The 27,764-nt window shown below is 44.5% G+C and overlaps 2 protein-coding genes across 5 annotated transcripts; one reads left to right on the top strand and one right to left on the bottom strand.

The window, feature by feature from the left end:
* Positions 1–99: 99 nt before the first annotated feature.
* On the bottom strand, positions 100–3,313 carry nthl1 (nth-like DNA glycosylase 1). The gene is made up of 6 exons (XM_031864849.1): positions 3,030–3,313; positions 2,608–2,843; positions 2,354–2,524; positions 2,093–2,252; positions 1,810–1,915; positions 100–1,628 (listed from the first exon to the last, which is right to left on the bottom strand). The coding sequence occupies exons 1-6, from the start codon at positions 3,235–3,237 to the stop codon at positions 1,334–1,336; spliced, it is 1,176 nt and encodes a 391-aa protein (XP_031720709.1). The 5' UTR covers positions 3,238–3,313; the 3' UTR covers positions 100–1,333.
* tsc2 (TSC complex subunit 2) lies at positions 3,077–26,186 on the top strand. 4 transcript variants are annotated; one of them, XM_031864827.1, is made up of 43 exons: positions 3,077–3,148; positions 4,716–4,859; positions 6,421–6,605; positions 6,735–6,821; positions 6,950–7,060; positions 7,134–7,281; positions 7,460–7,577; positions 7,681–7,729; positions 8,398–8,523; positions 8,665–8,738; positions 8,844–8,970; positions 9,440–9,583; positions 9,700–9,837; positions 9,942–10,045; positions 10,172–10,253; positions 10,409–10,564; positions 10,705–10,824; positions 11,130–11,252; positions 11,338–11,444; positions 11,552–11,717; positions 11,883–12,005; positions 12,140–12,274; positions 12,552–12,741; positions 12,842–12,935; positions 13,067–13,169; positions 13,599–13,693; positions 15,926–16,066; positions 18,238–18,399; positions 18,503–18,661; positions 19,150–19,262; positions 19,759–20,007; positions 20,686–20,934; positions 21,625–21,714; positions 22,905–23,062; positions 23,423–24,015; positions 24,211–24,289; positions 24,372–24,458; positions 24,548–24,734; positions 24,831–24,970; positions 25,056–25,134; positions 25,216–25,307; positions 25,442–25,540; positions 25,647–26,186. In XM_031864827.1, the coding sequence occupies exons 3-43, from the start codon at positions 6,471–6,473 to the stop codon at positions 25,806–25,808; spliced, it is 5,694 nt and encodes a 1,897-aa protein (XP_031720687.1). In that variant the 5' UTR covers positions 3,077–3,148; positions 4,716–4,859; positions 6,421–6,470; the 3' UTR covers positions 25,809–26,186. The 4 variants fall into 4 exon arrangements, with proteins under 4 accessions (XP_031720687.1, XP_031720686.1, XP_031720689.1 ...); XM_031864826.1 differs by lacking the exon at positions 3,077–3,148 and having other exon boundaries at positions 4,363–4,859; XM_031864829.1 differs by lacking the exons at positions 3,077–3,148; positions 15,926–16,066 and having other exon boundaries at positions 4,364–4,859.
* The last annotated feature ends 1,578 nt before the right edge of the window (positions 26,187–27,764 follow it).

Consider the following 27,764-nt stretch of genomic DNA (forward strand, 5'->3'; position numbering starts at 1 on the left):
TCTACAGAGGCAGCGGCTTGCCCCGTGGTGGCGGAGGTAAACCTGTGACCTTAGAACGGAAATCGTCCTTATCCGCCCTCTATTTCTGTCTCCACTGGAGATCAATGAAAGGACGGTTGCGTAAAAGGGGATTTAACGGTTCATGAAATATGAGCTCAGGATTATTTGCATTTATCCATTAAAAAAATAAGTCTAAATAATTCAGGAATGCCAAGTTTGAGGGTGTGTGTTGTTGACATTTAGATCTGAGATGAGACACCCACGAGGCAAATGTTAGTGAGGACTGCAATTTAGCTGAAATCATGTACTTCAGTAAAAGTACCGCAGTATAAAAATACTCAGTAGCCTAAGTAAAACTAAGTAAAAGTCAAGGGTTGTCAAACATGTCCTTAATTAAAAGCATAGACAAGTATTAGTAACTATAGCTCTTAAATAGTGAAGAGATAGAAGTAAATAGAGAGTAAATACACTTAATTACTTTCTACCACTGGATACAGCTGGTTTTTTTTTTTGCACTTCATGTTACCTGTGGGAAAAATCCTTAAACACATTTATTTACAGTGGCCTCTGTCTTGTGTTTTAATGTCTGCTCTTTTCCACATCAGTTAGTTTGGCTTGTAGCGAGACAAACACAAACAGCCAGTCAGCCGCAATGACCTAACAAGATGCAAATGTTATTGTTAATTACACCTGTGGTTTTCCTGCTGTAGGCCTATTACTGTAAGCAAGTATCCCCAAATAAGTACTGGCACTGTGTAGTACTTAAAGTCTCTGTGATAATTGATGTTCTTAGGGTTGTATGAAGGGTTTGTATGAATGTTCTAATTACTTTTAGTTCATGTTTTACATTTTAAGCAGGAACCAAGAAGGCTGGCTGCACAAATTCAATCATGTTCTTTATGAATAGTCTGTGGTTAAACTACTAATCACTTTAGTTCTTCACTGCGTCACTTGGGTTCTTTCCCATTCTGATATATTAAAATGCCATAAATGAGTTTACGGTTGTTGCACCAGGTAAACTCGCTCTGCTGGAATAAAGGACAAACTTTAAACACGACCTCAGTACATATATTGTTTTATTTGGTAATAAAAAATGAAACACCAGCAGTAGAAAAATATGTTATCTCATAAAGTGTAAACAGTGAAGTTATAGTGTAAGAAAACCTCAAAATACAATACTAAACATGTATATTCTGAACCTTAATTCACAGTGATGTTTTGCTTAGATGCAAGTTTTCAGTGTGTGCGAATACATTGAACTTTTATTGTACATATATACATTCAGTCTTGAGTCAGACCAAAACTTATGGGAGAACTACATCAATGGTTAACCCTATTTTTTTAGCCTCCTTCTCTGTGCTGTGGGGGAAACAGGTGTGGGCAGTGGCTCCTTCTTTGTCCTCTCACGTTTAACAGTGGATTCTTGTTCAGGTTCAGTTTTTGCTGTGAAGGAGGAGGTTGGCTTTGGAGACCGCGGGGATCCGGCTTTAGGTCTCTTCGTAGGAGAGATCTTGTGGGCGGATGGACAGCTGTACTGGTTCAGACACACAGAGCAGAGCGGGCTGACGGGGAGACAAACCTGCTGACCAAAACCCACGAGCAGCCAGTTGATCTCACTCCACAGCTCCCTACGACAGAGTGAGACAGGAACATCACAAGCTTACAATAAACCTGCATTGATTGGTTGTTGATCAGTCAACACTTAAAGTGATGAAGAGTTCCTATCAAACACCAGTCAATGATGTGCTGTATATGTACCTATAGGTCAGTCTCATCCAATCTTTAGTAGTGAATTAATCATGCCAGTACCTGGGCAGCCACTCCTCCAGGGCCTTGCGTGTTTCCTCTGGGTTCCTGGAGGGTTTCTTGAGCCAGCCCAGACGATTGGAGATACGATGCACATGTGTGTCCACGCCTAGACAAAAAAAAAATAAATCAACACTATGAATGAGGGCACGCACACACATATAGATTTGCCTTTCTACAAAACAGTAAATGTTAAATACACCTAGTCCACACGCTGTTCCATCAGACCTCTTTTATTACATTTGACTTGTAAGTGATCGTGCATGTTTCAGGAGTGTGTCCCCACCGATGCCCGACACCTGGTCCCAGGCGATGTCCATAGCCAAGTGAGCCATCTTGGGTCCAACTCCTGGCAGGCGGACCAGCCCCTCCACGCTGTCTGGGATGTCCCCTGCGAACTCTTTCTGCAGCATGGCCGATGTCAGCTTCAGATACCTCACCTTAGTCTAGAGAAGAAATGTAGGAAAAACCCTTCAATAAGGTGCACAAACGAAAACAAAGAAGGAAGGTGAGAATGTGGAAGGATATAAAAAGACTTCTGCATTACCCTCCAGAAGCCGACAGGGTAGATGAGTTTCCCCAGCGCTTCATCATCAGTGGTGAGTATATGTTCTACGGTGCAGCCGTGAGCGCGGAGCTTCTGCATGGCTGCTGCCGTCACCTGGTCCTTGGTCTGACTGGACAGCATGAGGGAAACCAACACCTGGAAACGTCTCACCTGTGCCAACAGTAGAAGGAAAAAGATGAATACATTTGAGCTATTACGTAGGCTTTAAAAAACAACAACTAAACCACACCTACATGTGCAGGAGCCTCTGGGTCGTAGCATTTCTCTGCTCCCATGTTGTCTACAGGTGCATCACGGCCGCTCCTCATCTCACGAATGTATCCCAATTGTTTCTTCCAGTCGGGAGGTTCCCAGTGTTCAGTCTTCACAGGTGTAACACCTTCATCCTTCTCGTATTCCACTTTTACCTGTCTCTTCCTGCGGCTGTGTGAAGACAGTGGTAAAGTTCCTGTTTTTGGTTGGCAGCCCCCTGAATGAGCACAGGAGAGAGGATGAGAAATATCTCACCCTGCATGGTTATACAGAAAGAAAACACGCGACGTAGCAACACGTGCGTGGTTGTGGTCCGCGAGGAGGTACTTAAATTAACTGTGTGTCATTTCTAAATAATATGACAAGTGTTCAGCTAACGTTAGTAGCCTAACGTAAACATTACCCGTTGATAAGGGGGCCGAGGAGGGTCTTTGCGCAACGATCCTCGCCTCCTCCTCCTCTTCCTCCACCTTCACCTTCACAGCCACAGAGCAGACTGGGTCCACATTACTCCGTCTGTCGGTAAGTTTGGACCGGAGAGAGCTCGCGGCATTTTGCTCACCGCTCCGCGTAATAACAGACCTGCTGTGCATGAAGTAAGGAGAGGTCATAGTAACGCACGGGACTACATGACAAGACCCTCGTGCTGCAGCGGACGTGAAGCATTTTGATCGACCTAAAGTTGGTTTCTCACTGGAAGTTTCTGGTCACGAGGGGACCAGGAAAGTTTAATCCCCTTTTGAATACATGAAAGGAAATACTACTACCATTTTCAATAATAATACAAAAAATATGATAACAATAATAACAACAACGCTATATTGTTATTATTATTATAAATAGATTACAATTACATATTTTAAATTTCAAATGTATCAAAAGCATTAATAATGCAACAGCAAGTTATAGGCGATTAGAGGGTTATGATTACTGTTTAATGAATTACAAAAAATATAAAATTTAAATTATAGGCTACATATGATAAACTAAAGTTGGCTTTGCATTTGAGAACAACTTACAATTGTTTGGGGGGGGGGGGCAACATGACAACAAAAATCAGTGAAGGCTTATGTATTTATGTCAATAAGAGTAAATTGACATTATAAAAGTTACACGATTCATTTAGATTACCATGAGGGCGTCTTGACAACGACAACAACGGAATTGTACAGTTTAAATATAAAAATGTGCTAAGATATTAGCAGTAAGATAATAGAGCTCACCGTGTTGCATGCTACTAGGAGATATACCTGTGGGATATAAAGAGGATATTAATAAACTGAAATAAACCAGATCTGCAACAGGCATGCAGTGTGAATTGGTATTTTTTATTCTATTCCAAGCTTTTACTAAATTCCAAGAAACAGAAATAAATAACATTGACCTTCTAAACTTCTCTGCAAAATATGACAATTTAAATAACCAAGGCTCAGAATCATGTAATTTAATATCTAGGACAGTGGACAGTGTCTCTTCATGATCACAAAAACCACATATTCCCCAAACAGACACATTTATCTGGAGTATTTACATGTTGTGTTTACACCAATGAGGCGGTTGAAAGGTATATAAATAGGTTTGGGTACTATTTAGTTGTTTCTAACCATCCAAAATGTATGTGTCTCTCCATTCTGTTCACAGCAATACTTTAATGCATCTTGCTTATGGTTATCTAGACCATGAAACCCAGTAACACAACAAAACTTAGTGCTTCAAAGCAATACAGTTACAAGAACTGAACTTTACCTCAAAGCTCCACTCGCAGGCAGCCTGGCGACAGTGCAGCTCGGGACTCCAATGAGGAACCAACTTCAGCATCGTTAGCATACGTAGTTAGCTGCCAGTCAACGTAGCCGTTGTGTAACGTTTTAGGCTTGAGTAACATACTTATTTGACTAGTAAGCCGTTTTACAAGGACATTGGGAACAGAACAGTGTCTTGCTTTTGTGTAGATATTTTGTCATGATCAATAAACTGAGACTAAAGGGGCTTTAGCTTGCTTGGAACTACATTTCCCATCAGTAAGAGTAATAAACGTGTTTTTAAAGGAAGTGCCCCTGTCACATCACTAGCGTGTCATCCGGTGTAGGAATGGAGGACTGAGCCTGGACGAGAACAAGCTTTCAGCAGCAAACACAGAGTTGTGCCAATGGACAGACGCAGACCGCTCTGTTGGCTGCTTAAGGACAAAGCTGCTACTCAATGAAACCGGAAGCGACTCGTCTCCAACAAGGTGAGAGGACATGTTGTTTTTTTTTTCTTTTTTTTAAAGCTACCAGACCCTGAATGCCACAGAGGAATGCTAGCTCATGACAGGGACTGTAAAGCGTAGCTAACGGTTCAACAGCGCCATGGGGCATATTTCTCCTAATTATAACGTAGAAAGTTTCTGTTGTCACGTGTCCACAGATGTAGTTTGCTCTGGTCGGAGGCCACCTTGCACCGACGCGGATGTTGTTGTTGTTGTTGTTGTTGAAGTGAAACAGAGCAGTCGTTGTTTGTCTGCTCCCCTGCCCTCCCCTCTGTCAAGTCCACATGACAGCAGATTCCCCAAACCTGCCCCCCGAGTTTACACAATTACAGACCGGGACTCCAAACGTCCCTGCCGAATAACACTAAGTGGGACACTTAAAACTGAGTTTCCCTCCAGCGGTGTCTAGATGCAGCCATGCATAATGTAATAAAAGTGTGTTGTTGAAGATTTAAAGGCAGTGAAATGCTGCCACCACCTTTCTGTTTGGTCCTGTGCCAGCGGCAAGACAATATCCACCACACAGACTTAGAGTTACAGTACAATAATATGCACCCTTGTATGAGAATATATATATAAATGTATGATCGTGGTTTCCCTCGGTCCTTTAATTGAAGAGTGGATCACTTCATCTGGGGGGAAAAAGGCCATATCTGCCAACGTTATAGAAAAACGAATGCACTTGAAGCATTAGCCTTCACTGAAGAACAGCAGAGGTGCCATTTCACACGTCTGACTTCAGACTTTCAAAGGCTGAGACAAATCTCATGAGAGGCAGTAGCTCAGTCCGTGGAAACTGGAGGGACACGCTTGTACGGAGAGAGGACTGGTAAGTGCCAGTTCGCCTCCTGGGCACTGCCGATGTGCCCTTGAGCAACGCACCGTACCCCCAAACTGCTCTCCGGGCTCTGTTTAGTAGCTGCTCAATGCTCCTGATGCTAGGATGGGTTAAATGCAGAGACTAAATGTCACTATTTTGTGATAGATTTATTTCATCATGGATAATAATAATACTTTGATTAAGGACCCAAAGAGAAGGTCCATAGCTAAAATAAAACCGAAATACTAAATACAAACAGCGGTAAACGTACAATAAAATACAGTAATACAAAACAACTATAACATGGTAATACATAAGCAGCGTCTTTATAACACAGAAATCAGCAAACCGCTCCCACATGCAAACAGGAGCGGCAGTGGCTTCAGTCAAAGTTTTGTGTTTCTGCTAAGCAGGTGGACCTTTACGAAAAATTTAAAGATCACCTGTCACGCTGTCCAAATGTCAATGAATTTGATTAAAACAACAAAGAGACGAGGATGTGAATGTCCCAGAAATGAGGGAATAAGAAGTTGACGCACACCTGCTGCTCTCCATTGCAACTGTCAAACAGTTACGTGTGCTGAAGTGATTTTGCTGCAATAATTCAACGTGTTTGTAATTTTGCGTGCTTTATCTAACCTTTAAGGTATTGGCTTTTGCTTTGCAGTCATCCAAGCTAACTGTGATGCAACATTTCCTGAAAGCGTTTCGCTCTTTCTCCAGGCAGCCGTCAGTCCCAGCCTGTGTAGACTATCAAGCCTCCAGGTTGGGCCATGAATAAACAACCAAGCAAGGAGAGTCTGAGGGACAAGGTGAAGGGGATCTTTGGGCTGGGACCCCCGCGGCCCCTGAGCAAACAGAGTGAAACCAGACCCTCAGAGTTCATCATTACGACGGACATCATCAAGGTGTGCAGAAGAGATGAGCGTCTGTGCATGTTCTTGCACACTCAAACTCACCATGCTTTTTATTTTTCCCATCATGCTTTGCTTCGTGTCATGGCCTTTCCTCTTCGTCTCTTCTTTGATGTTTTTCAGGAGCTCCAGCCGGACTGCGGTCTGAGCAACCGTGTTCGCATGATGAACCACGTCTGTGATCTTGCCAAAACCAAAAAATTTGAGGAAGTGAGTCTGTTACGGTTGTGACATTTCTTTTTTTTTTCTTACAGCGGTATGTGTTACCGTCTGTGTTTGTCTAAATCTGTGTGTGTGTGTGTGTGTGTGTGTGTGTGTGTGTGTGTGTGTTGTTTTAGCATGCAGTGGAGGCCGTATGGAAAGCTGTGGAAGATATGCTGACTCCAGAGCAGCCACCTGAGGCCAGACATGCTGTCCTGCAGTTGCTGAGGGCCATTATACACGGACAGGTATACAGACACAATATGCACACAAGCAAATGTGAATATAGTTCATGTAGTCATGCTCATTGTTTCATTGAAGGGTGAGCGGCTCGGGCCTCTGAGAGCCTACTTTTTCAATGTGATCAGAGACTACCAGCCGTGCAATGAGGACCTCTCTGATAGGCTGGAAGTCTTCAAGGCCTTAACTGAGAATGGGAAAGACATCACTTACCTGGAAGAGGACATAGGTACAAAACAACAACAAATAAACTGACTTAAGAAATCTGTGTGGTCTTAGGTTGGGTACTAGTTAGTTGTATTTGTTCAAGCAAATATGAACCACTGTTGTAGCAATGTTTGTCATTGTAAAATGACCGTTTCTTTACACACCTATTATTCTTTGCTCTGTTATTTCCTCTCCTCCAGCACGCTTTGTCCTCCTGTGGATGGACATAGGTCTCACCTCTGACTTTCTCCACGTTCTCGTAAATCTGGTGAAGTTCAACAGCTGCTACCTGGACCAAAATGTCTCCGTCATGGTCCAGTGAGTCAGACGCAGACAGACAGACATACACACTACTGTTTCTCTTTCCCAGAAAATGTTATTAACGTGCATGTTTGTGCTTCTTCTGTTGTGCTCTCTGAAGGAAAATCTGTCTCCTGTGCAATAGAACAACTTCTTCAACAGATATCGAGGTGGGCATTTGTTTTGTTTCTCTCTTCATTTTAGTTTTTAGATTTCTTTTTAGACTTTTTCTGCTGTAAAGTTACTGTTGTTCTTCTCTGGTAATAAGATGCATTACTGAGCCAATTAAGTCATTCAGAGGCTCACAGGTCCAACAAATAATGTAAGAACTTTCCAAACTTTAAATGTACAAAAACACTGGTCCAAAGCCATTACTTACAGTAAATGTAGAAAATGTTTAATAGTCAAATAACCTGAAATCAAACGGTTCATTCTACTTAAGTTGTGTGGTCCTACTTATAACCATGAATACCATGTTTGCTTAATGTGTATTTATAAGCACCATGTCGTCATAGCAAAGTGAGGCACAGAGGGAAGAGTTGTTGTTTCATCGGGTGTTTCTCTGACTCTCAAATGTTAGCAGAGTGCATGTTTGTGGGTCTGGGTTGTTGATTTGCAGTAACGTGCTAAACTCCTCAGTTATCTACAGGTTTTGAAACATGCTGAGTGCAACATTTCCACGATTAGAGAACAGTGAAAGCCTGCAGATGTCTTGAGGTGACAGCACGACTCTTGTATAGTGCTGATTACATTTATGCCAAGATGGTTGGACTGCAGGCCTTTGCGTATGCTCTGATCTGCTGCCGTATGTGCTACTTGTCTGTGTGGTTGTGTCCAGGTGGCGCTACAAGTACTGGATGCAGTGGTGTGTTACAACTGCCTGCCCTCAGACTCTCTCACTGTCTTCATCATCACACTCTGTCGTACTGTCAACGTCAAGGAGTTTTGTGAATCCTGCTGGAAGGTGAGAGAACACACACATTTACACGCACACACAAACACTTTCATTTATCTGAAAGCTCTGATGCAAAAGAACATTATTCATAACCGCCTCCTCTGACCATCTCTCCTCTGTTGTTTGTTGTGCTGCTCTGGGCTCCTGCAGTTGATGAGGAAGGTGTTGGGGACTCACCTCGGCCACAGTGCCATTTACACCATGTGCCGCATAATGGAGGAGAGGTATTAAACCGTTTAAGAGCTCGCGGTGCATCATATATCATTGCGATGGGGGGTATGGTTCTCCTGTTATGTGTGTCTGTCTAACTACCTGCAACGTTCCACCAGAGTGTACAATGAGGACGCACCACTGTTGAGAGGAGCTGTATTCTTTGTTGGGATGGCACTGTGGGGCGCACACAGACTCCCCGCCCTCAAAAACACCCCTACTCTTGTTCTACCATCTTTCTACAAGGTAAAACACACACAGTCCATGCATTCATTACCAGTAGGCGTGTGCTTGTAGTTGTAGCTTGGAAAGGGAGGGGTGAGGTATTCAGTCCGTTGCAACTGAAACCTCACCCCTAGATGCCACTAAATCGCACACATTGGTCCTTTAAACAATAAATCAATAATCAAAGTTGCTGCAGATGCATGTTCTGTGGTCCGACGTATCGATTAGTTGATTAATTGTTTCAGCTTTTGATATTGTCAATGAATAATGTACATTTTAAGAACAGAGTTGTATCTTTTTCTGTCCAAAGATTGCTCTGTCACTAGATCTTCCTTTGTGACTTAACAGTTGTTGCCTCGCCCCTAGTTGAACAATAATAAAGTAAAGATACATGAAAAATGACTAAATGAAAGAAACAAGACTGTACTTGAAACTATAAATGTAATAAATCAGTTGTGATGACTGTTGCTGTCTGACTTCTGCCACTCAGGCCATGTCGTGTGCCAATGAGGTGGTGTCCTATGAAATCGTCCTCTCCATCACCAGACTGATCAAGAAGTACGGCAAAGAGCTGCAGGTGGTCACCTGGGACATCCTGCTGGGAATCATAGAGCGACTGCTGCAGCAGATCCAGGTACACACACACACACACTGCACATGTACACACACACACACACACACACACACACACACACATTAAAATACCCGTTGTTTTTCTGACCAAGTGGCCTGTCTCATCTGTCGTCACAGACGATAGGCAGTGCGGAGTTGAAGGCCATCGTGTATGAGCTGCTGACCACGGTAGAGGAGCTGTACGAGCAGAACGGTTACCACGGCTCAACAGAGAAGTTCTTCAGTCTGGTGGAGAAATGTGCTGACAAGAGACCCGTTAGTGTTTTTTGAGTTTCCGTCCCTTTGGTGTCACCCTGTGTCGTCATTTGGTCCTCTAACATACTGCTGCTACTTTTCTAAATCTTAATCTTGTGTGACAGGATGCGTCAGTGCTGACCCTCATCTCATACAGGGCCCAGTCCATCCAGCCAGCCAAGGACGGCTGGATTCAGAGCCTTCACCGCCTCATGGAGAAATTCTTCAGGTAGGATGCACATAAAGATGATGGTGATGATGTCTAACATCTCTCTCTGTTACACCTGGACCCCTGTATCACCCCATCTCTGCTGTGCTGTAATCCTTCCTGTTCTCTTCCATGTCTCTCTGAAAGGAACGAGACTCGCAGCGTGATAAGGATCAAGGTGCTTCATATCCTGTCCTTCGTTCTCAGTACCAACCGACAGCTTTACGAGGTCTGTGCGCTCGCACACATGCATATTTGCATCGTTACGAACTGTCAAGTCTGCTGTCACTGTAATTGTTATTGTATGTCTGTAACATATCTGTTTAACTGTTGTTGACAGATGTGTGGTAAAAACTCTTTATTTTCTTCTTTGACTTGTTCCAGGATGAGTTGATTGAAATGGTGGTGATCCCCCAGCTCGGTGTGATCGCTGAAGACCGGGACCTTGCTGTCCGAAAGCAGGCCACCCAGCTCCTGGTGGACCTCGCTGAGGGCTGCAACACACATCACTTCACCAGCCTGCTGGACATCATTGAGCGGGTACACACACACACACACACACACACATACATACGTTCACGTTGTCTCACTTTAACCCTGATGAGGTAATTTAATTCTGTCAATTCCAGCCTCGATAAGGTCATTTCAGTGTTTTTTTTTTTTTTTTTCTGTCTGTGTAGGTGGCCAGTCGCTCTCTGCTGTGTTCAGGGCCCCTAGAGGTTTCCGAGAGAGACCCCACAGCAGAGTCTCCTATGGAGGACATCAGGACTGCTATACTGGGCCTGCTGGAAATCCTGCAGGTACACGCATGAGGGCTGGATTCACAAAAGTGACATAAAGATTGATGTTAAGAGGTTATTTCAGAGAAAGAGTTTAAAAGGATCTGAAATTTGAATACGCAGTATTGTTCTTATGTCTTACAAACTTGATATCTGTTTTGATACTAACAAACTTTTTTTAATTGTCCGGAGGCAGAAAAACCTTGCACTGAAAACCTTTTTTTGTTCCTGCGTTGCGGTTGAAAGAACATTTCCCTGTTCGGTGAATCTAAAAGAGAAATGTAATGAATCTGGTGAATGACCTTCATCTCTGTCTCTCCTGGCAGAGCAAGCTTTACAGCCTACCAGCCGCTCACGCCAGTCGCGTATATGAGTTGCTTATCAGCCACCTGCAGCTTCACTACAAGAACAAGTACAGTTCAGCTATCGCTTCCAGTATTAGACTACAGGTAAGGGGGGATATTTGTGTATGTCTTACTCCATTCATTCGTACATGCAACTTCTTTGTCTTTTAACTTTGATTCCTTCCTTCAGGTGTTTGACTTCTTCCTGATGATGCGAGCGGACTCTCTTCACCGTCTCGGAGTCCCCAACAAAGACCGAGCCGTGAGGTTCAGCCCTTACTGCTACTGTGACACAGGGTGGGGACGCACTCGCAGCTCTGACCTGCATCTGTTTGGCTCGTTATAATCCAGTCAACTAGATTTGAACTATTGTTCTAAGTTAATTGTGTCCGTTGTTGTTTCAGGGAGCCAGAGAAGCGTGTGGGTGAAAAGAAGCCTGCCGGTTCAACGTCTCCTCCCGCTGGCAGCCCTGCTCCCCCCACTGCTCCTCCTGCTTCAACAGGATCCATACGCTCGGGCTACCTGCCCTACGCACCGGCCTTCAGCGTGCTCCTGCAGTGCCTCAAGATGGTACACACAACATCTTATCCAGCTTACAGATAAGCTACAGAGTACAACATTGTGTCTGCTGTTTATCCCCCTTTGTGGCTAATTACTTTGCACTCCACACACTTGTAACAGTGACTACCCTGCTATCTTTAAATGCATCAGATATGGTTAATTTTTCTCTTGTAGGAGAACGATTGGAAGGTGCTGAAGCTGGTTCTCGACAAGCTGCCTTGGACGCTGCAGTACAAAGTGCTGCTGCTCACATCCCCTTGCAGCTTGGACCAGCTCTGTTCTACACTCTGCTGCATGGTAGAGCAATCAAAGACACGTGCACTAAAAATCTGTACTTGCGAGTCTGTACACGTGTGAATTTGCTTGCGTACACATGACAAAATGTCACTGTTCTATAAGTTGCTCATCTCTTTTTCTGTGTGCTCGTATAGGTGACGGATCGGCTGATCTCGGAGCGTCTGAAGAAGACCCCAGAGGGGTTTTCTCGCACTGACGTTCAGTTGGCGGTGGTTCCTGTCCTCACAGCCATCACCTCCTACCATAACTACCTGGAGCAGTTGAGACAGGTACAAGCGATGGTCCGTAGAAAGTAATAGTCGGCATAACTAACCGGTTTCTAGGATGTTCTGAAGCTTGTATGTTGGGTTCACTGAAGATCCACATTTGGGCAACAGCATCCCGTTATGGCTGGTGTCGGTATACCACACACGTTTACCAGCCCCTCCACACACACACACACACACACACGCCACACACACACACACACACACACACACACACATACATGGAAGCAGTTATTTCCATGCTGGAATGACTTTAGTTCATTTCCTCTCCCCTCTACAGAGAGAACTGGTTCAATGCCTCGAGACCGGCCTCATTTACCGCTGTGCCAAGCAGTGTGTGGTGGCTCTCACGATGTGCACCGTGGAGATGCCCGACATCATGATCAAGCTCCTCCCGGCTCTCATCGTCAAGCTCACCCACATCTCTGCAACTGTTGCCATGGCATCTCCTATGCTCGAGTTCCTCTCCAGTGAGCACCAAAATCCTTTCTGAAAACCTCTTCAGTGCTTTTGTTAAAAGTTTTCCTTGTTGAATGTTCAAGGTGTTTGTTCTTCTATTCTGTGTCATAGCTCTGGTACGCCTGCCCCATCTGTATGCCAACTTTGTGGCTGAGCAGTATGTCAGCGTGTTCGCCATCTCTCTACCCTACACGAACCCTTCCAAGTAAGTGCTCTCACACACACACACACACACACACACACACACACACACACACACACACACACACCAACGTGTGTATTCTCTAACGCACAAACACACTCTGACCTGTTTTTGTCTTTTTCCATTTCCGTCAGGTTCAACCAGTACATCGTGTCTCTGGCCCATCATGTGATCGCCATGTGGTTCATACGCTGCAGACTCCCCTTCCGCAAGGACTTTGTTCAGTACATCACAAAGGTCTGTTCCCACTTACCCGTACCGGCTTATTTATGATGTTTTGATTTTGAAATGTAACATCAGACTTGTCTACACATGTAAATAAGAGAGGCAGAGATGAGAAACAACACAGTACTGAGGGAAAGTACCAGAGCATAAATCATACGTGGAAATCAATCAACAGCTTCATGTTTAATACGAGACATGAAATCAATCTTCTCATCAAACTATCGGCAAGAAAGCGAATGAGTGCATTTCCCAAAATGTCAAACTGTTCCTTTTAAAGCCTCCTAAAACAAACTGCAGACCTGTGACGTTTCCCCATAACAGGGAATCTGGTACATTGAATGAGCCTCGTCTTTCCGTTTCGGACACTATTTGGAGTAGTTTGAAGATTTCATTTTTGCACCTAAATATCTTCATATTTACACCGTTTGTCTGTGTGTTCAGGGTTTGCGTTCCAACGCTCTGCTGCCGTTCGATGACGGTCATGAGCAGAGTTCCTTTCGTGCCCGAAGCACCAGTCTCAATGAAAGGCCCAAGAGGTAAAGTATATGTACACACACATACAGACATCCAAACCAGCAGCTCCCACACACGGCCGTTGTTGTGTAAGAGGGTCGGGGTCTCCGAGGTACTGGGTGACTCGGCATGACCGGTACTGTGGCGTGATGGTTGCAGTGACTCCTCACAGGGTGCCACGGTGATCATTAGTATGTTTTATTTGTCGTTTATGCTTTTTACATTTTGGAATTGGTTCTTTTCCTACCGCGATTTTTCAAAAACTCACATCTGCTCATTTGAATGACATGGGGTGGACAAAATGACACAAACACCTGTATAGTATAGTATAGTATAATCTAAGGCAACAGCCCGACAGTTGGCATTTTTTGTTGGCACCCAGAGGTTTTTCATTCCTCCCTGTGGTAGTGATTAAAGCTGTTTTAGTGGATTGCATTATATTATCCAGATGTTTGTGTTACTGTGTCCACCACCACCTGTAGCATATAGAAGTGCACACTGAGCATTAGCATTGGGAAAGATCTATCTGGTTTTCTTTCTCCTGCTGTCACTTCTCACCATCTGACTTGTTTATGACCGTAGTAAATACAAACTGTACATTCACACAAAGAAAAATACACACTTTCACACAGAGGTGTAAGGAAGCTTTTCTCAGCAAGGCGTCATCCTCATCTGTACATGGTGTGAATGTTTGTTGTCCGTGTCATTATCGCCCCGATGAGCTGCGATAAAAGCATCCAAAGGAACTCGCTTACAACACGGTGTACAGGCGATCGCAGAGAGGAGGACCGAACGGAAGTTTAACCAACTGAAACTCGGCAGACTAACTGGACTGTGTCTGCACCACTCTGTAACAGGTGTTTGCTGTGATGCACAGTTTTGCCGCCAACTGAAAAGAGGATGAAAGAGAGATTCAGCCATGATAAAAACACATTACTGTGTATTCATACAAAAGAAGTGTTCTAAAAAAAGGAATTATCCTCGTTGAACTAATATTTCCACAGTGGACATTATGATGACCCAAAATAAAGTAATTTGAGACCACACTACACTCTGCGGGGCCGTTCCCTAAAGAATCTATTTCACTGCTTTCCCATTTATATTCGTATTTTTTGGCTTTTTTGCCCAGAGATTGCAGCCTTTTAATAAATCCCTTCTCCTCCTCTGTTGTGCAATTACGTCTTTTCTTTCCCCCCAAATCCCCTCAATCTTGGTTGGGTCGCCCAATGGTTTATTTAAAAAAAGCTCCTAACACCCTTGATGTCATTGCAATCAAGCACTATCCCCGTTACAGCTTTTCATAGTGATACATGGTGCCTCTGCTAACATCAGTTCCTACTGATCTTCCATATAATACCCACTTTCAGTGTTCCATATCGTGTCATCATTCATCCAGTGCTCTGGCCTTGTGCTGCGCATAGCCCACTGTAGGGTTGGAGGGCTGCATGTCTGATTTCATATGAATAATTACAAGTGTACAGATAAGTACAATAACGGGTCCTTCATGGGCTCCGTTGGTGTATTTAGTCCAGACTTGCTGTGCTCCAGCCCTCAGGTTTAATCCAGCATTTCATTTTCAGTTTGTTTTTTTTCTTCTGTTTTAACTTCCATTTATTCAGGCCTGTGCTGAGTCCATCCCTACTACTTTACTTCTCCTGTACTGGTCCTTGGCTTCACTATGTACCTGCTGTGTGAAATAATGTTTATTTTGTTGCTCTCCTGAATACTTTCTGTGTGTATTTTCATTTCTGAGTAGCAGAAGCTGTTTTACGCTCTGCTGTAGCTTCTCTGTTTCTTCCTTTTTAGTTGATGTTTATCCTTTTTATTTTAAATCCTCTTTTTCTTACTCCGCTCTCCTGTAATCTGATTCATAGTGTTCACTGCTGTTAATTTTCACCTTGTTTTGTTTTCTTTCAATTCTTCATTTGACCCCCTTCCCTGCATCCTGCGATTGGTTGCGTTGTGGTTTTGGGGGGGTGGTTGTGTCATCCTGGATCCCTCTTACACTGCTCCTGGCCCCTCCCTTCTCCTGTGATCTCATTGTGCCCCCCCCCCCCACCCCCTGCGTGGCATGTGCCCTTTGCTCTGGTGCCAATTCCTGCTGTTTCCTGGTACACCTCCATGCACCGTACTCTCTCCCCACACTCCAAAACCACGCTCACGATGACCCACCCCCTTACTGCCCACCGCTACCATATCGTCGACCCGGGCCTGTTCCCCTCGCCTGTTTGCCATGGGTACTCATCACCGCCCAGTCTGCGGGCAGCAAAAGTGGCGAAGGCGGCAGCAGCGGTAGCCAATAGCAGCAGCTCTCCAGTTAAAGAGCTGAGGGATCTGTCAGCCATGGATGCATTCCGCTCCCGCAGCATCAGTGTCTCCGAACATGCGGTCCGCAGGTTAGAGAAGATCCTTCTGGGTAACCAATCAAAAAACAACAACAACAACAACAACAACAACCCAAACACTTGTCGCTTCCTCCATGGGACGGGGTGTAGGGTCTTTGTCTTGCGGGTCCGTTGGGCGGGTGTTGGGGTGGTTTGATGCCGGGGACACCTGGAGCGGGTGGTGCATGCTGGAGGAAGGTTTGTGTGTCTTACCTTTTTGGTTTGTGTTGGGCTGCTATCAAACACATGCTGCTTTAAATTTCGTTTTCATGGTTTGCTTTTGCATGCACGGTTTGCAGAGGACATCGGAAAACGTGTTTGATTTTGCCTTAACACCAATTTTGCTTTTATTTTCATCCAAGTTTAATTTGAATTAATTATTTTTGTTTTGCTGGGTGCATTGTTGACTGGTGTTGATTGGCCCAACAACAAATGAATGGCAGGAGGGATAGACAACAACCGCAACCCACAACTCCCTTCTCCTGGTGGGAGGGCACTTTAGCTTCCTCGGCCAGTGATGAGGACAACAGCTTCGTTTGCTTGCTTGACATTTTTTTTTGTTTCGCTCCACTGACAAACATACACTGTGCTGCTAAGACCCTGGCAATCTCCTAGTGTGGTATTTTAAGACTAGCTGGACAGATTTGAGCTTTTAAATCAAGTCATTCATATCACCACACACACACACACACACTCTCTCTCTGCCTGACTTATCTTCATACCTTTATTCTCTCTCTGTACATCTATGCTTGTCAGATGTATGATCTAACATTGCAGTTGTGGCTGCAGCGCCACTATATTTAATAAGTCATACCCCTCCTGCCCAACAGACGGCAGCAAAAGCCTTTAAACCTTTAAAGTATTTTGTCATTTTAATTCAGAGTGGCACATGAAACTTTATCATGCCGAACAACTGCAGTGTGGATCTGTTTAACTTGCTTAAACTGCTGAATGGCTGCAGATCTGCTATTCTCTCAAACAGTTTGTGTCTCTGAGGTGATGAGTTGGATTGAAGCCTGTTTTCTGGTGAACACTTGTTTCAGTTCAGACAACATGACCATGTTTTTAGACTTTAAGGTATATAAGCTTAACTCCATGTGATATGGAGAAATGACCCTAAACACATTTAGTTTTCTTATCCTTGTTTAGCTGAGCTTGTGTTGTGACGCTCCCACATACATACATTTGTTCTGCACCTGCATTTAAAAACAGCAAAGCCTTATAAATTCCATAATATTCAGCTTAATATGTGATCAACAATATCAGAAAGCAGTGAACACACTCTTTGTGTGGTATGGTAGGTCGTGAGAGTTTCATGGTCATGTTGTTTGGAGTACCTCTAGACATTGAAGTGTAGAAGAATGGTAAGTACAAAATGTGTGGTGTGGTTGTTCATTCACACGCTGGGACTTGGTCTGAGTGAGAGGTTTGTTGTTGAATCCTTAAATCTCTCAGATGTAGTTACTTTCTTACAATGTGCATCTTATGTTGACTTGAGATAGTTCCAGGGCTCACACAACAAACGCTTAACTGTTCTCCATGATGGCTCCACCAAGGACGGATGTTCCTGTTGCATCGTTCTCTTTCTATATTCTTACATGGTTGTTTTCTGTCTCATTAGTTCCCTTGTTTACCTTCTCTTTGGTTTACTTCATGAGACGGTGAGGCATGAAAACAGTCTACCTTCCTTCTCTACTCTCCACAGAGACATCACAATTGGGCTCAGTCATCCCAGAGTATCGTAAATTTGGCTTCAGCAAAGACATTAGTTTTCAGTTAAACACAATCACTCACACACAGCTTCTACCTGCTGGTTTCTCTGCAATCCTGTGGTTTATTTATCATCAAAACGTGTTGCACCATAGTGCCGGGTGTCGTATCACAGCTTATGAAGCCACTTATACCACGTCCCAGTGTGTGTGTCTAAGTTCTCCGTTTATCTGTTGGTGCATTTGCTTCTATACACACGTGGATGCATTGTGCTGCATGCGATACCAACAGAAACTTTGGTGATTTTTTTTTTTTTTGTGACGTTCTGCTTTCCTCTCTGTGTCTGTATATCCCGAGCTTGCATGTGACTGTGCACTGATTACATGTTGAACTATATCTAAAGCCTGCGTGCCTCCCTCCTCCACCTCTGTCCTTCTCGCTGTTTTTTACTTTCTCTCCGTTTCCTCCTGCAGGATGCAGACCTCGACCACCACCTGCAGTCTGGGCTCCGCCGACGAAAACGCGGTGACTCAGGCAGACGAGGGGCTAAAGACTGTCCACCTGGAGCTCACAGAGACCTGTCTGGACATGATGGCACGATATGTCTTCTCCAACTTCTCCGCCCTGCCCAAGAGGTGTGCAAGGACTTCTGTTTCTTTTTAATCAGTATGTCTGTATGATGGATGGCACTTTGCAACGCTGTAGCGGTCATGACCTTTATCTCTTTTCTCCTCTTAGGTCTCCCATCGCAGAGTTCCTTTTGGCGGGGGGGCGCAGTATGACCTGGCTTGTGGGCAACAAGCTGGTGACTATAACGACCGGAGGAGGGGTCAGAGCGCAAGCGCTGCTGGGCCTCGACATAGCTGAACGCCTGGGAGGAGGAGGGGAAATGACGAGGTGAAGCACACGCTCACACGAACGCTGAAAGTGACAAAAGAAATTCTTTGATATGTAGCCACACTAGTTGTGGCTCTAGGGCGGCCATGTCTGTCATGTCTGTCCACATCTTTAGTCCTGACCGACATGAAATGTGGTCCAGATATTGTTATCTTGAGGATAAATTCTAATAACTTTAGCCATTCTTTGATTTTTCATTCAGCGCCATCATCAAGTCAACATTTCAACTTGTACAGTACTTTAGTTTATACCCATCAGTCTCAGGTGTACTTTGTGTTAAGTGCTAAGTAACTAGCAAACACTAACATGCTAAAGATGAGGAACACGGCAAACTTTACATCTGCTAAACATGAACATGTTGTCGTCGTAATCGTGTGAACGTTAGCATCTAGCTAAATACACACACCTTTACAGAGCTGCGAGCATGGCTGTAGAGTTTCAGTCTTTTTAGCTGCTTTTTTCATCATATTTCTCACCTGGTCCTGCAGGTCAGATCCATCACTACACACCCGAATCACCAAAGAAGCTCCAGCCAAACTGGAGTCACAGTCAAGCCAACAGCACAACAGAGCCACACGCATACGGGTCCGCTCCATGTCAGGTAATAAATCGTCAGCTGCTTGACGGGTAACGCGAGGTCTCGGGACTTGGAACATCCCACAATACTCCCACCTCATCATTTCAGACACCAGCTATGGTTTTGGTGTCGAAGAGAACTTTCTAATGTTTGTGGGACAATAATAAAATGCCTAAAACTATACAAACTGCAGCATGTTATTTTCTGAAATACATTTTTTGAAACATCTTTTAAAGAGCATGCAAAATAGGTTGCCTCCCTGCTGTCTTGCAACATTGGACGTCTTGGCTGTGATCTTCTATGCATAACTTCAAACTGTGTACTTCAATGACGTTAATCTTTTGGGCTTTGTGTATCTTAGCGTCAACAGCACACATGTTTGAATAAAGCTGACCTTTGTGATAAAAATAAGAATCTTTTGTCAGATTTTATAAGATGAGCTTGCTGTTTCAAACTGCATTTAATGTGAGGAGAAGAGCTGATGAATAATGATGTTGACGACCTTTCTCTCTCGTTGCAGGTGGCCACGCTCTTCGTACCGGTCCCGCTCAGAGTCTCAGTCCTCTGGTGTCCCCCTCTGAGGGGGAGTTGGCTGCGCCACTCTCTCCCCCCTCTGCTTCCACCCTGGATGCTCTGGGTCCTCCCTCCTCCACCTCTCCTGCCCCGTCTGCTCCTCCTCCTTCTCCTCTCAAAAACAACCCCAGCCTGGCTGAGTTCATCCCCATGCTCACACAGGGCTGGGCCGAGATCTTCATACGGAGACCGTCCGGTAGGCAGACGGCACTTAACAAAAGCAACAAATGAATGATCACCAAGTCTCTGAGGATCGTTGTCATTCAAAGAAGGTTTAGCTGTGTGTGAGATTCTGGTTTTTATTATGCCCCCGTGCCGGCGACTGCCGTTGTCTAACGGGATGAAGTGATGAAGTGATTACATGTTTGACAGACATGGATTGATACTGCAACATTACTGATTGCTGAAGGCATATAACTACGAGTCTGTAATTTGAGTTATTATTGTCTTAATTATTTAAGACCCGACCAGTTAACTACAAATTGACTTTAAGTACCAATATCACGGACTACTTCTGAAGCATTCCAGGTGCTTTATGGATCTGGACAATGTGAAAATGAAGTTGCAGTAACTTGAAACATGCGCAAGGTTACTAATTCATACCAGAGAACATGTAGTGTGCTTTATTCTTTGTCATTTCAGGGTTTTTTATTCAGTTAATCCTTATAGATTTGAGTGTTCAAACTATTTTCTTAGGACTTGCTGCATTTTAAAATCAGTTGAACACATTTCTCATTGAATGCAGTGCTTTTCAGCAGAGAAGCCACAAATGTTGCATGTCTGAGCTAGCTTGAAGACCGCTTGCAGCTTTAGTACCATATGAAGATGACAAAAATAAAAGTGGCAACTTAAAAAGATAGTTTACATTACACAGGTAACACAAGCTGGCTGATGTGTCTGGAGAACCCACCCAGTCCTTTCTCCTCCGAGCTCGGCAACATGCCTCTGCAGGAGCTCTCCACCGTCCTCATGGCCATGGAGGGAGTGAAGGAGCCTCCTACCCAGACAGCCAGCGCTCCTGCCAGCGCCGCTGCTCCAGCACCGGCCCCGGCTGCCGAGCCGCTAACCCAAACGCAGGGCAGCGTTGGAGCGAAGGCAAACCTGATCCAACGCTCAAACACTGGTGGGTCACCGTCTGGGGAGAGAAAGCTAGAACGATCCCAAGTTGATGTCGTGTTTTGATGTGTGTTGGTAGTTGTAATTGATCAGTGCAGATTAACTGCACCAAAATGTTGAGATCACAACAATGCCTTGTGTTTTCAGTCAAATAAACACAACAGTACCACCAGAATATTTAGCTACAGAACAGAAAACCATAATGAATGTAATGTTATGCATGAACGCATCCCTCCTGTCCGCCTGACTACCTGTCTTTGGTCCCATTTAATGGACTCGGCTAAGAGCCCAATAAATACTGAACCTGAAGATGATCTGTAGGCCAGCTTGGATGTGCTCAGGTCTTTGATTGTCAGAGTTCACTGCTTTCTGTTTATCAGACAAATGTCTTTTGTTTTTGCAGAAGCCTGCTTTTCAGTGATGTCCAGTGTTTTGTTCATTTTCTCTCCTCCTCTGGGGCTCACCTGCCTCCAGTTATTCATCTTCAGTCTTTCTCTTCATTGACCTCAGCAATCCATCTTTGTTCTTCACTCTTTCTTTCTCTTTCTTTCTCACTGCCTTTGAGATTTCTTCCCTTGTTCTGATTAGTTTGTCTTCATGTTTTTTCATCCTCACCAACATGCTGGTTTGTGATTGGCTCCGGTGTGTTATGTGGCGTCATGCGCCACCGACCTGTCCTCTGGTGTCCCGACTGCAGTGGGCAGCTCTCTCTGGTCTCTGGGTTTGGGCTCTGACCCCCCAGGCCTTCCAGTCCCCGGCAGGTTGCACAGGAGCATTTCCTGGGCAGGTACCGTCCACCACATGTGTGCCCCCCTCCAGAAAACTCCTGGTGTAGTTTATTTCTTCTTACTTGCACAATACAGTGTTAAAACGGCATGTTGCGGTGGAACAGGACTTATCTATCCATCATAGCTAGAAAGTGAATTTCTCTTCCCCACAATGTCGATCTATTCCTTTACTTGTGAGATAATGATGTGTAGGAGTTTCTTTGTCCACGTCCGCTCCTACACACTTGCCACAGATGAGACTGTTGTGCAAAAATACCTGCTACTTTATACTCGGAATTGTGCAAGTGAAGGAATTTAGCATTTCTGCTTTTTATTAGTCTTCTATTAACACGGGGAGAGAGGCGCCTCGACAAGAGGTGCTGAAAACATGCCTCCAATGTCACTTATCATGATTCATTTCTTCACTCTCTCTCCATGATTTGTTTTTCACTCCTGATCATTTTCTCTAACTTTCCGTCAATGAAATTTAGTCCCGGGTTGACTGTTTAACCTTCGACCCTTTGGTGTTGTCAACAGGAAAGCCCAGAACTCATCCAACTAATACCCTTTTCCTTGCCTTACTGGTAGACCAGTAGGGAGACGAAGACATTTTCAGAGCTGCAGTTTTGACGGCCAAGTGTCAAATACACCCAGTTGTGTGGTCTCCTTCCTCTCTGCGTGGAGAGAAAGTGTTAGTTGGGAGATGCAGGACTTAGTCTGGGCTGCTGTTGCAGTAGCTGCGGAGCTTTTGGGCCGAGATAACCAACCAGATGCATGTGTCTTGATGGCGAAATGAAGTAACTGATAGATCCTGCCTGCTGCATAGATCCGTCTTTATCTCTGATTTTTCTCTGGACTTGCTGTCGGTCATGATCTTTTAATGTCTGTTCATTTGCATTCGTGTGCGTTTCTCTGGCTGCCTTTTGAGTTTGTTTGATCAATGTGGATTCATCTGATTCTGTGTCATGTTTCCATGATTAATTTCACTCATTTTGTACTTGACTACGATTTAGACTTTTAGAGGGAATGTGTGTGATGTGTCAAAATTACTGTGTTGAAATCATTGATGTTTGTTGTGGGAGTCTTACACCTGCGCATGCCTTTTATAACGTTGTTGTGTATGTGTGGTAGGGGGGGGGTTACATCAGTTTTCACGAGTGTGTAACTATCCACCTATAACCCACATGGTTGCTGCTGTGTCCTGCTGTAGACTCTGTGGTGGTGCTGGAGGAGGGGTCAGGAGCCACCACAGCACACACCCCACCTGACTGGCTAGAGAGTGAGGAGTTTGAGCCAATGACGTCTGATCCCATCTTCATGTCTGCGGACAAGTTCACAAAGACCCCCCCGCCTGGAACGCTAAGCAGGGTAGGTAGTAGGTGCACCCTGACTTGAATCTACGGCCATGTGTGCTACTGCATGGTTAACACTACAGACTAATACACATGGCTTTTTTTGGCTGTACTGTCTCTCCAAGATATGAAATTTGGGTTTCACCACCACCACCACTCCATCTGTTGTTTCTTTATCGGCTGATAAGAGATTCATTGTCACCTGCACTCTTTAAAAGTGGGTTTAATAAAGGGAATGCCAGCACAGCCAACATTTTTATTCTGTGGTTTTGCACGTTTTTAGCAATTAGCTAATCAGCCTAAACTCACAGGTATGGTCCTTAAAAGTCTTCCCTTTTCAGTTTTAAAATCAACTCCTCTAATCTTTCTCCTCCAGTCGTCCTCAACCTCCAGTCAAGATGATGACAAGTCGACGCTGGAGGAAGTGAGCGAGGGAGCGATTCCGATCGATCAGCCCATTCTGGGACCCTCCACCCCAGGCAGCCAGGGGCCCGAACTTCCCTTCCAGACCCACACTCAGTCCCAGGGTCATGGACTTAACAAGTCTAGCTCCTCGCCGGAGCTCCAGACATTACCCGAAGCATTCTCCAAGGCTGCTATTGATTCCGACTCTGTGCCAGGAGACGCATCGTGGCCCAAAGCACCTTCAGACAGGCAGCCCCAGCAGCCCCAGACTGAGAAAGAGAAGGTGGAGGGAAACACAGGAGGGGATGGACTGGGAGGTCAGAGTCAAGGAAGTGAAAGCCCAGGTGTAGTGTCATCTCAAAGTGGAGGCGCAAGGATGAGGTTGGAGTTTCCAACAGCGGCACAACCCGGACCGATCTCCCCGAGCGGAGGCCATCGACCCCGGGGTCATACCATCTCGGTATCGGCTCCCTCCTCCAGGAGGGAGAGGAGGACGGAGAGGGACTCGTACCACAGTCGACCTGGACCCAGCAACACCGAGAAGATCTCTGGACTGAGCCCCAGGTAATCCAAGACTTGCACAAACTCTCTTGTTGTCTCTGCCAACCAGTCAAGTCACAAGTCACTCAATATCAATCTGTCCAAAATGTAAACAATTCATCGTTTTATCTTTAAAAGTCATAGTATAGTGTTAAAATGAAAAAGTCATAAAATTGTTTGCTTTAAAATGTCACAAAATGTATTTTTTGTGTCCTGTAGCTTCGTGTTCCTCCAGCTGTACCACTCTCCTTTCTTTGGAAACGAAGCAAACAAGCCTCTGCTGCTGCCCAAAACTCAGGTGAGTCGACTGCTACGGCTGACCTGGAATCTGTTCCAGTGCCACTTCCAGTGTCCTTTACAGTATTTATCCTCTGCGATAGGTGATTGACCGCGCTGTGAAGGTCCTGGACCAGATGCCTCCTTATGACACGCATAAGATTGGAGTGGTGTTTGTCGGAGCTGGTCAGGTGAGAGCACAAGAACATAGACGTAGTGTCTTATTTGAGTATGAGATTAATCCCATAGTATCTGACTTCATCCTATGCACTCTCTTCAGGTCAGCAATGAGGTCGCCATCCTGTCAAATGAGTACGGTTCGAACCGCTACGCTGCCTTCCTGACGGGCCTGGGCAAATTAATCCATCTGAAAGACTGTGATCCCGACCAGATCTTCCTCGGAGGGCTCGACCAGTACGGAGACGATGGAGAGTTCACCTACTGCTGGCATGATGACATCATGCAGGGTGAGCGTGTGTGTGTGTGTGAGACAGGGAAGAGATATATTCATATTCATGATCATTTAGTCATTATTTGTTATCAATGAAATCCTGTCTCTGCAGCTATCTTCCACATAGCCACGCTGATGCCAAACAAGGAGAGCGACAAAGGCTGCTGCAACAAAAAGCGTCACATCGGCAATGATTTTGTCATGGTGGTGTACAATGACTCTGGAGAGGAGTACAAACTAGGCACCATTAAGGTACATGCGCACACACACGCATGCATACACGTCTGAAATCTGCGGGACTTTGACGCAAATCTTTTTTTCCCCTCCCTCCCATCAGGGCCAGTTTAACTTTGTAGAAGTCATCATAAAACCACTGGATTTTGAATGCAACCTGGTCACTCTCCAGGGCCGCAAAGGTGAGCCGATCGCTTCGGTCTTTCTCTTTGCAACTCTACATTTAGTTTTTCTTGTATTCCGTCTTTTGCTCTCTCTTTCAGACCTGGAAGGATTAGTCGACACAACGGTGGCAAAAATCGTTTCAGACCGCAACCTTCCACTCTTAGTCAGACAGATGGCTTTGCATGCAAATGTAAGTCTTCCCCTCATCTCTTTCTCTCTCTCTCTCTCACTCACTCACTCACTCACTCTCTCTCTCTCTCACACACACACACACACACACACACACACACACACACACACACACACTTCTTTGTCTACCCGCAGATGGCCTCTTTGGTGCATCAGTACAGAGCCAACCCCTCTGATGCTTATGCCTCCAAGTGGCTGGCGAGGTTACGCCACATTAAGAGGATTAGGACAAGGGTAAGAAAGCACACAAACAAAGAAGAGGTTGTTCTTCATCGCTGACTCTGCTCTTTACTTATTTTAAATATCAATCCATCTTGCCTGTCTCTTTGCTCTGGCTCAGGCCCAGGAAGATATCCAGTCCCGCTCGACTCCCGGCATCTCTCTGACCCAAGGACACACGCAGAACAAGTCGTTCCAGCAGACTCAAGCACATAGTCAAGAAGCCTCTGGGCAGAGGAAGAGACTGGTGTCGACGGTCGACGATTTCACCGATTTCGTTTAACATTTATTGTCCTGGTAGACTTACTTACACACACAACTGCAGACACGCATACACGCCTGCCTTAAGAGCAGAGGGGAGTTTAGTCTTACGACAAAACACTGATTTTGACTTCAATCAATTGGAACTTTGTATTGGAAAACTTAAGCGCTTCACGGTATAATAAAGGCTTATGTTGTGATGAAGATATAATATGTGAAGGCAGTCATTTCTGCATACTTTTCAAAATGCTAACGCTTTGCACTTTTTAGGTCTAACCATGCTTCTGATGTGCAACACGACATCGGTAAAGCTGTAAAGAACACTACGTTTGAGAGCAGGGTGTGTTTGTGAGCAACTCTGTGTGTGTGTGAAATAAAAATGTGAAAAACATGAAAAAAGGTTTGAAATTCGTGACCACTTCATTGGAGAACTTAAACCTGTAGAAAAAGGGCGGGTGGAGGGGGGGGTATGACTTGCATATCTTATGTCATTAGACACAGTTCAGCTGTCAAACTCTTTATTCAACTTTGTCAAGTGCAAAAGCAGGAGAAGTGCTACAACTGCAAAATACAGATATGAGATACAAATGAGAGCATAGACACATTTGTGACACTATTTTAAAGCAAAATGCGAGGTACAGCACAAAGAGACGACGGGCTTTGGCGCTATCTTGTTACACGCTGTACACGGAGCAGGAAAAGAAGGGCCAGCTGACCGCTCGGCTTCCTGTGGTTTGTAGTTTGGCAAAGATTTATATTAAATGCATTGATAGCTTTGGTTGTGCTTCAGTTAGATTGGAGAAATGTAAATATTTAGGGTTTACAACACCAGTGCTTGACCTAATGCATATGCCACTGCAGCACATAAACAACGCTGATCATGAAAAGCAAAAATATATACACACCACGAAGCACCGATATCTATATATCTATATCTATAGATATATAGATATAGATATATACACAAATGTACAAACGCAGATGAAGCCGGGCCGGGACTGTGTGAGATCTTTTGTAAGTAATTGGGCAGGAAAAAGGTGAGATGTTTAAAAATACAATAATTTAGGGTGTTTTTAAAACAAAACAGGGCACTGACATGCAACGCCCCAGTGTTTGGCTGAGAGAAGAAGGAAGATGAAGTCTAAGACAGACTGGCATGATTTAACCATGAAATATATAATTTCCTTAGATTATTGAAAACACCTATTTTGCCCCCAGTTTTGGTTTTCCTGGTTATATTTCCAGGTTGAGGGGGGGTTCCCTGAGATCTGCCCACTGGACACAAAGTATGTATGTTTTTCAAAATAAGACAACAAAACTACCAAGAGCAGACAAAAGTACACAAATAACTGGTAGCTGTAGTTTTAACGCCTCAATAACACTTACGAGGACGTTTGTGTTAAGATATGTAAATAAAAACTTGACACATAAGAGTTAAATATGGCATTGGATAACAGCTCCATCAGGAAATAAAGTGCTAAGTACAAAATGAATGAATGAATTACTTGGTTTGGTAAAACTCTGAATGCTTACATGACGCTTAAGCTTTGGCAACGTTTATAGTTAAGATACAGTATGAGTGAAGCTTTCTCTATTGGCTTGGACACCAAGCTTATTACATTACAATTCATCAGAAAAAAATCTACATCTGAACAAAAGTGCTTTTAAATCACAACACAACATTTAGAAAAGCGAATCAGACCGGGACTCAGTATAGCTTTATGATGGGTAAACCTGTGAAAAAGTTCAGTACTGTATAAGTGAAGGCAACTCCTTCCTGCTTCCTCAACTTTCATGTACAACCGAACTTCTCCATCAAATCTTTACAGCTTCTTGCTAACGCTCCAGCGCTACTCGCTACACCTTTACCTTCTTGTCATCAGTACTCTTCGCTTCCAATTATCTTTGCATCTTTTTTGTATTTCTCTGTACTTCTGCAGTATGGAGAGAACGGTCATATCTGCACCCTGAAGAATTG

Source organism: Anarrhichthys ocellatus, unplaced genomic scaffold, assembly GCF_004355925.1.
Source record: "Anarrhichthys ocellatus isolate YVR2014 unplaced genomic scaffold, GSC_Weel_1.0 scaffold31, whole genome shotgun sequence".
Classification (NCBI taxonomy): domain Eukaryota; kingdom Metazoa; phylum Chordata; class Actinopteri; order Perciformes; family Anarhichadidae; genus Anarrhichthys; species Anarrhichthys ocellatus.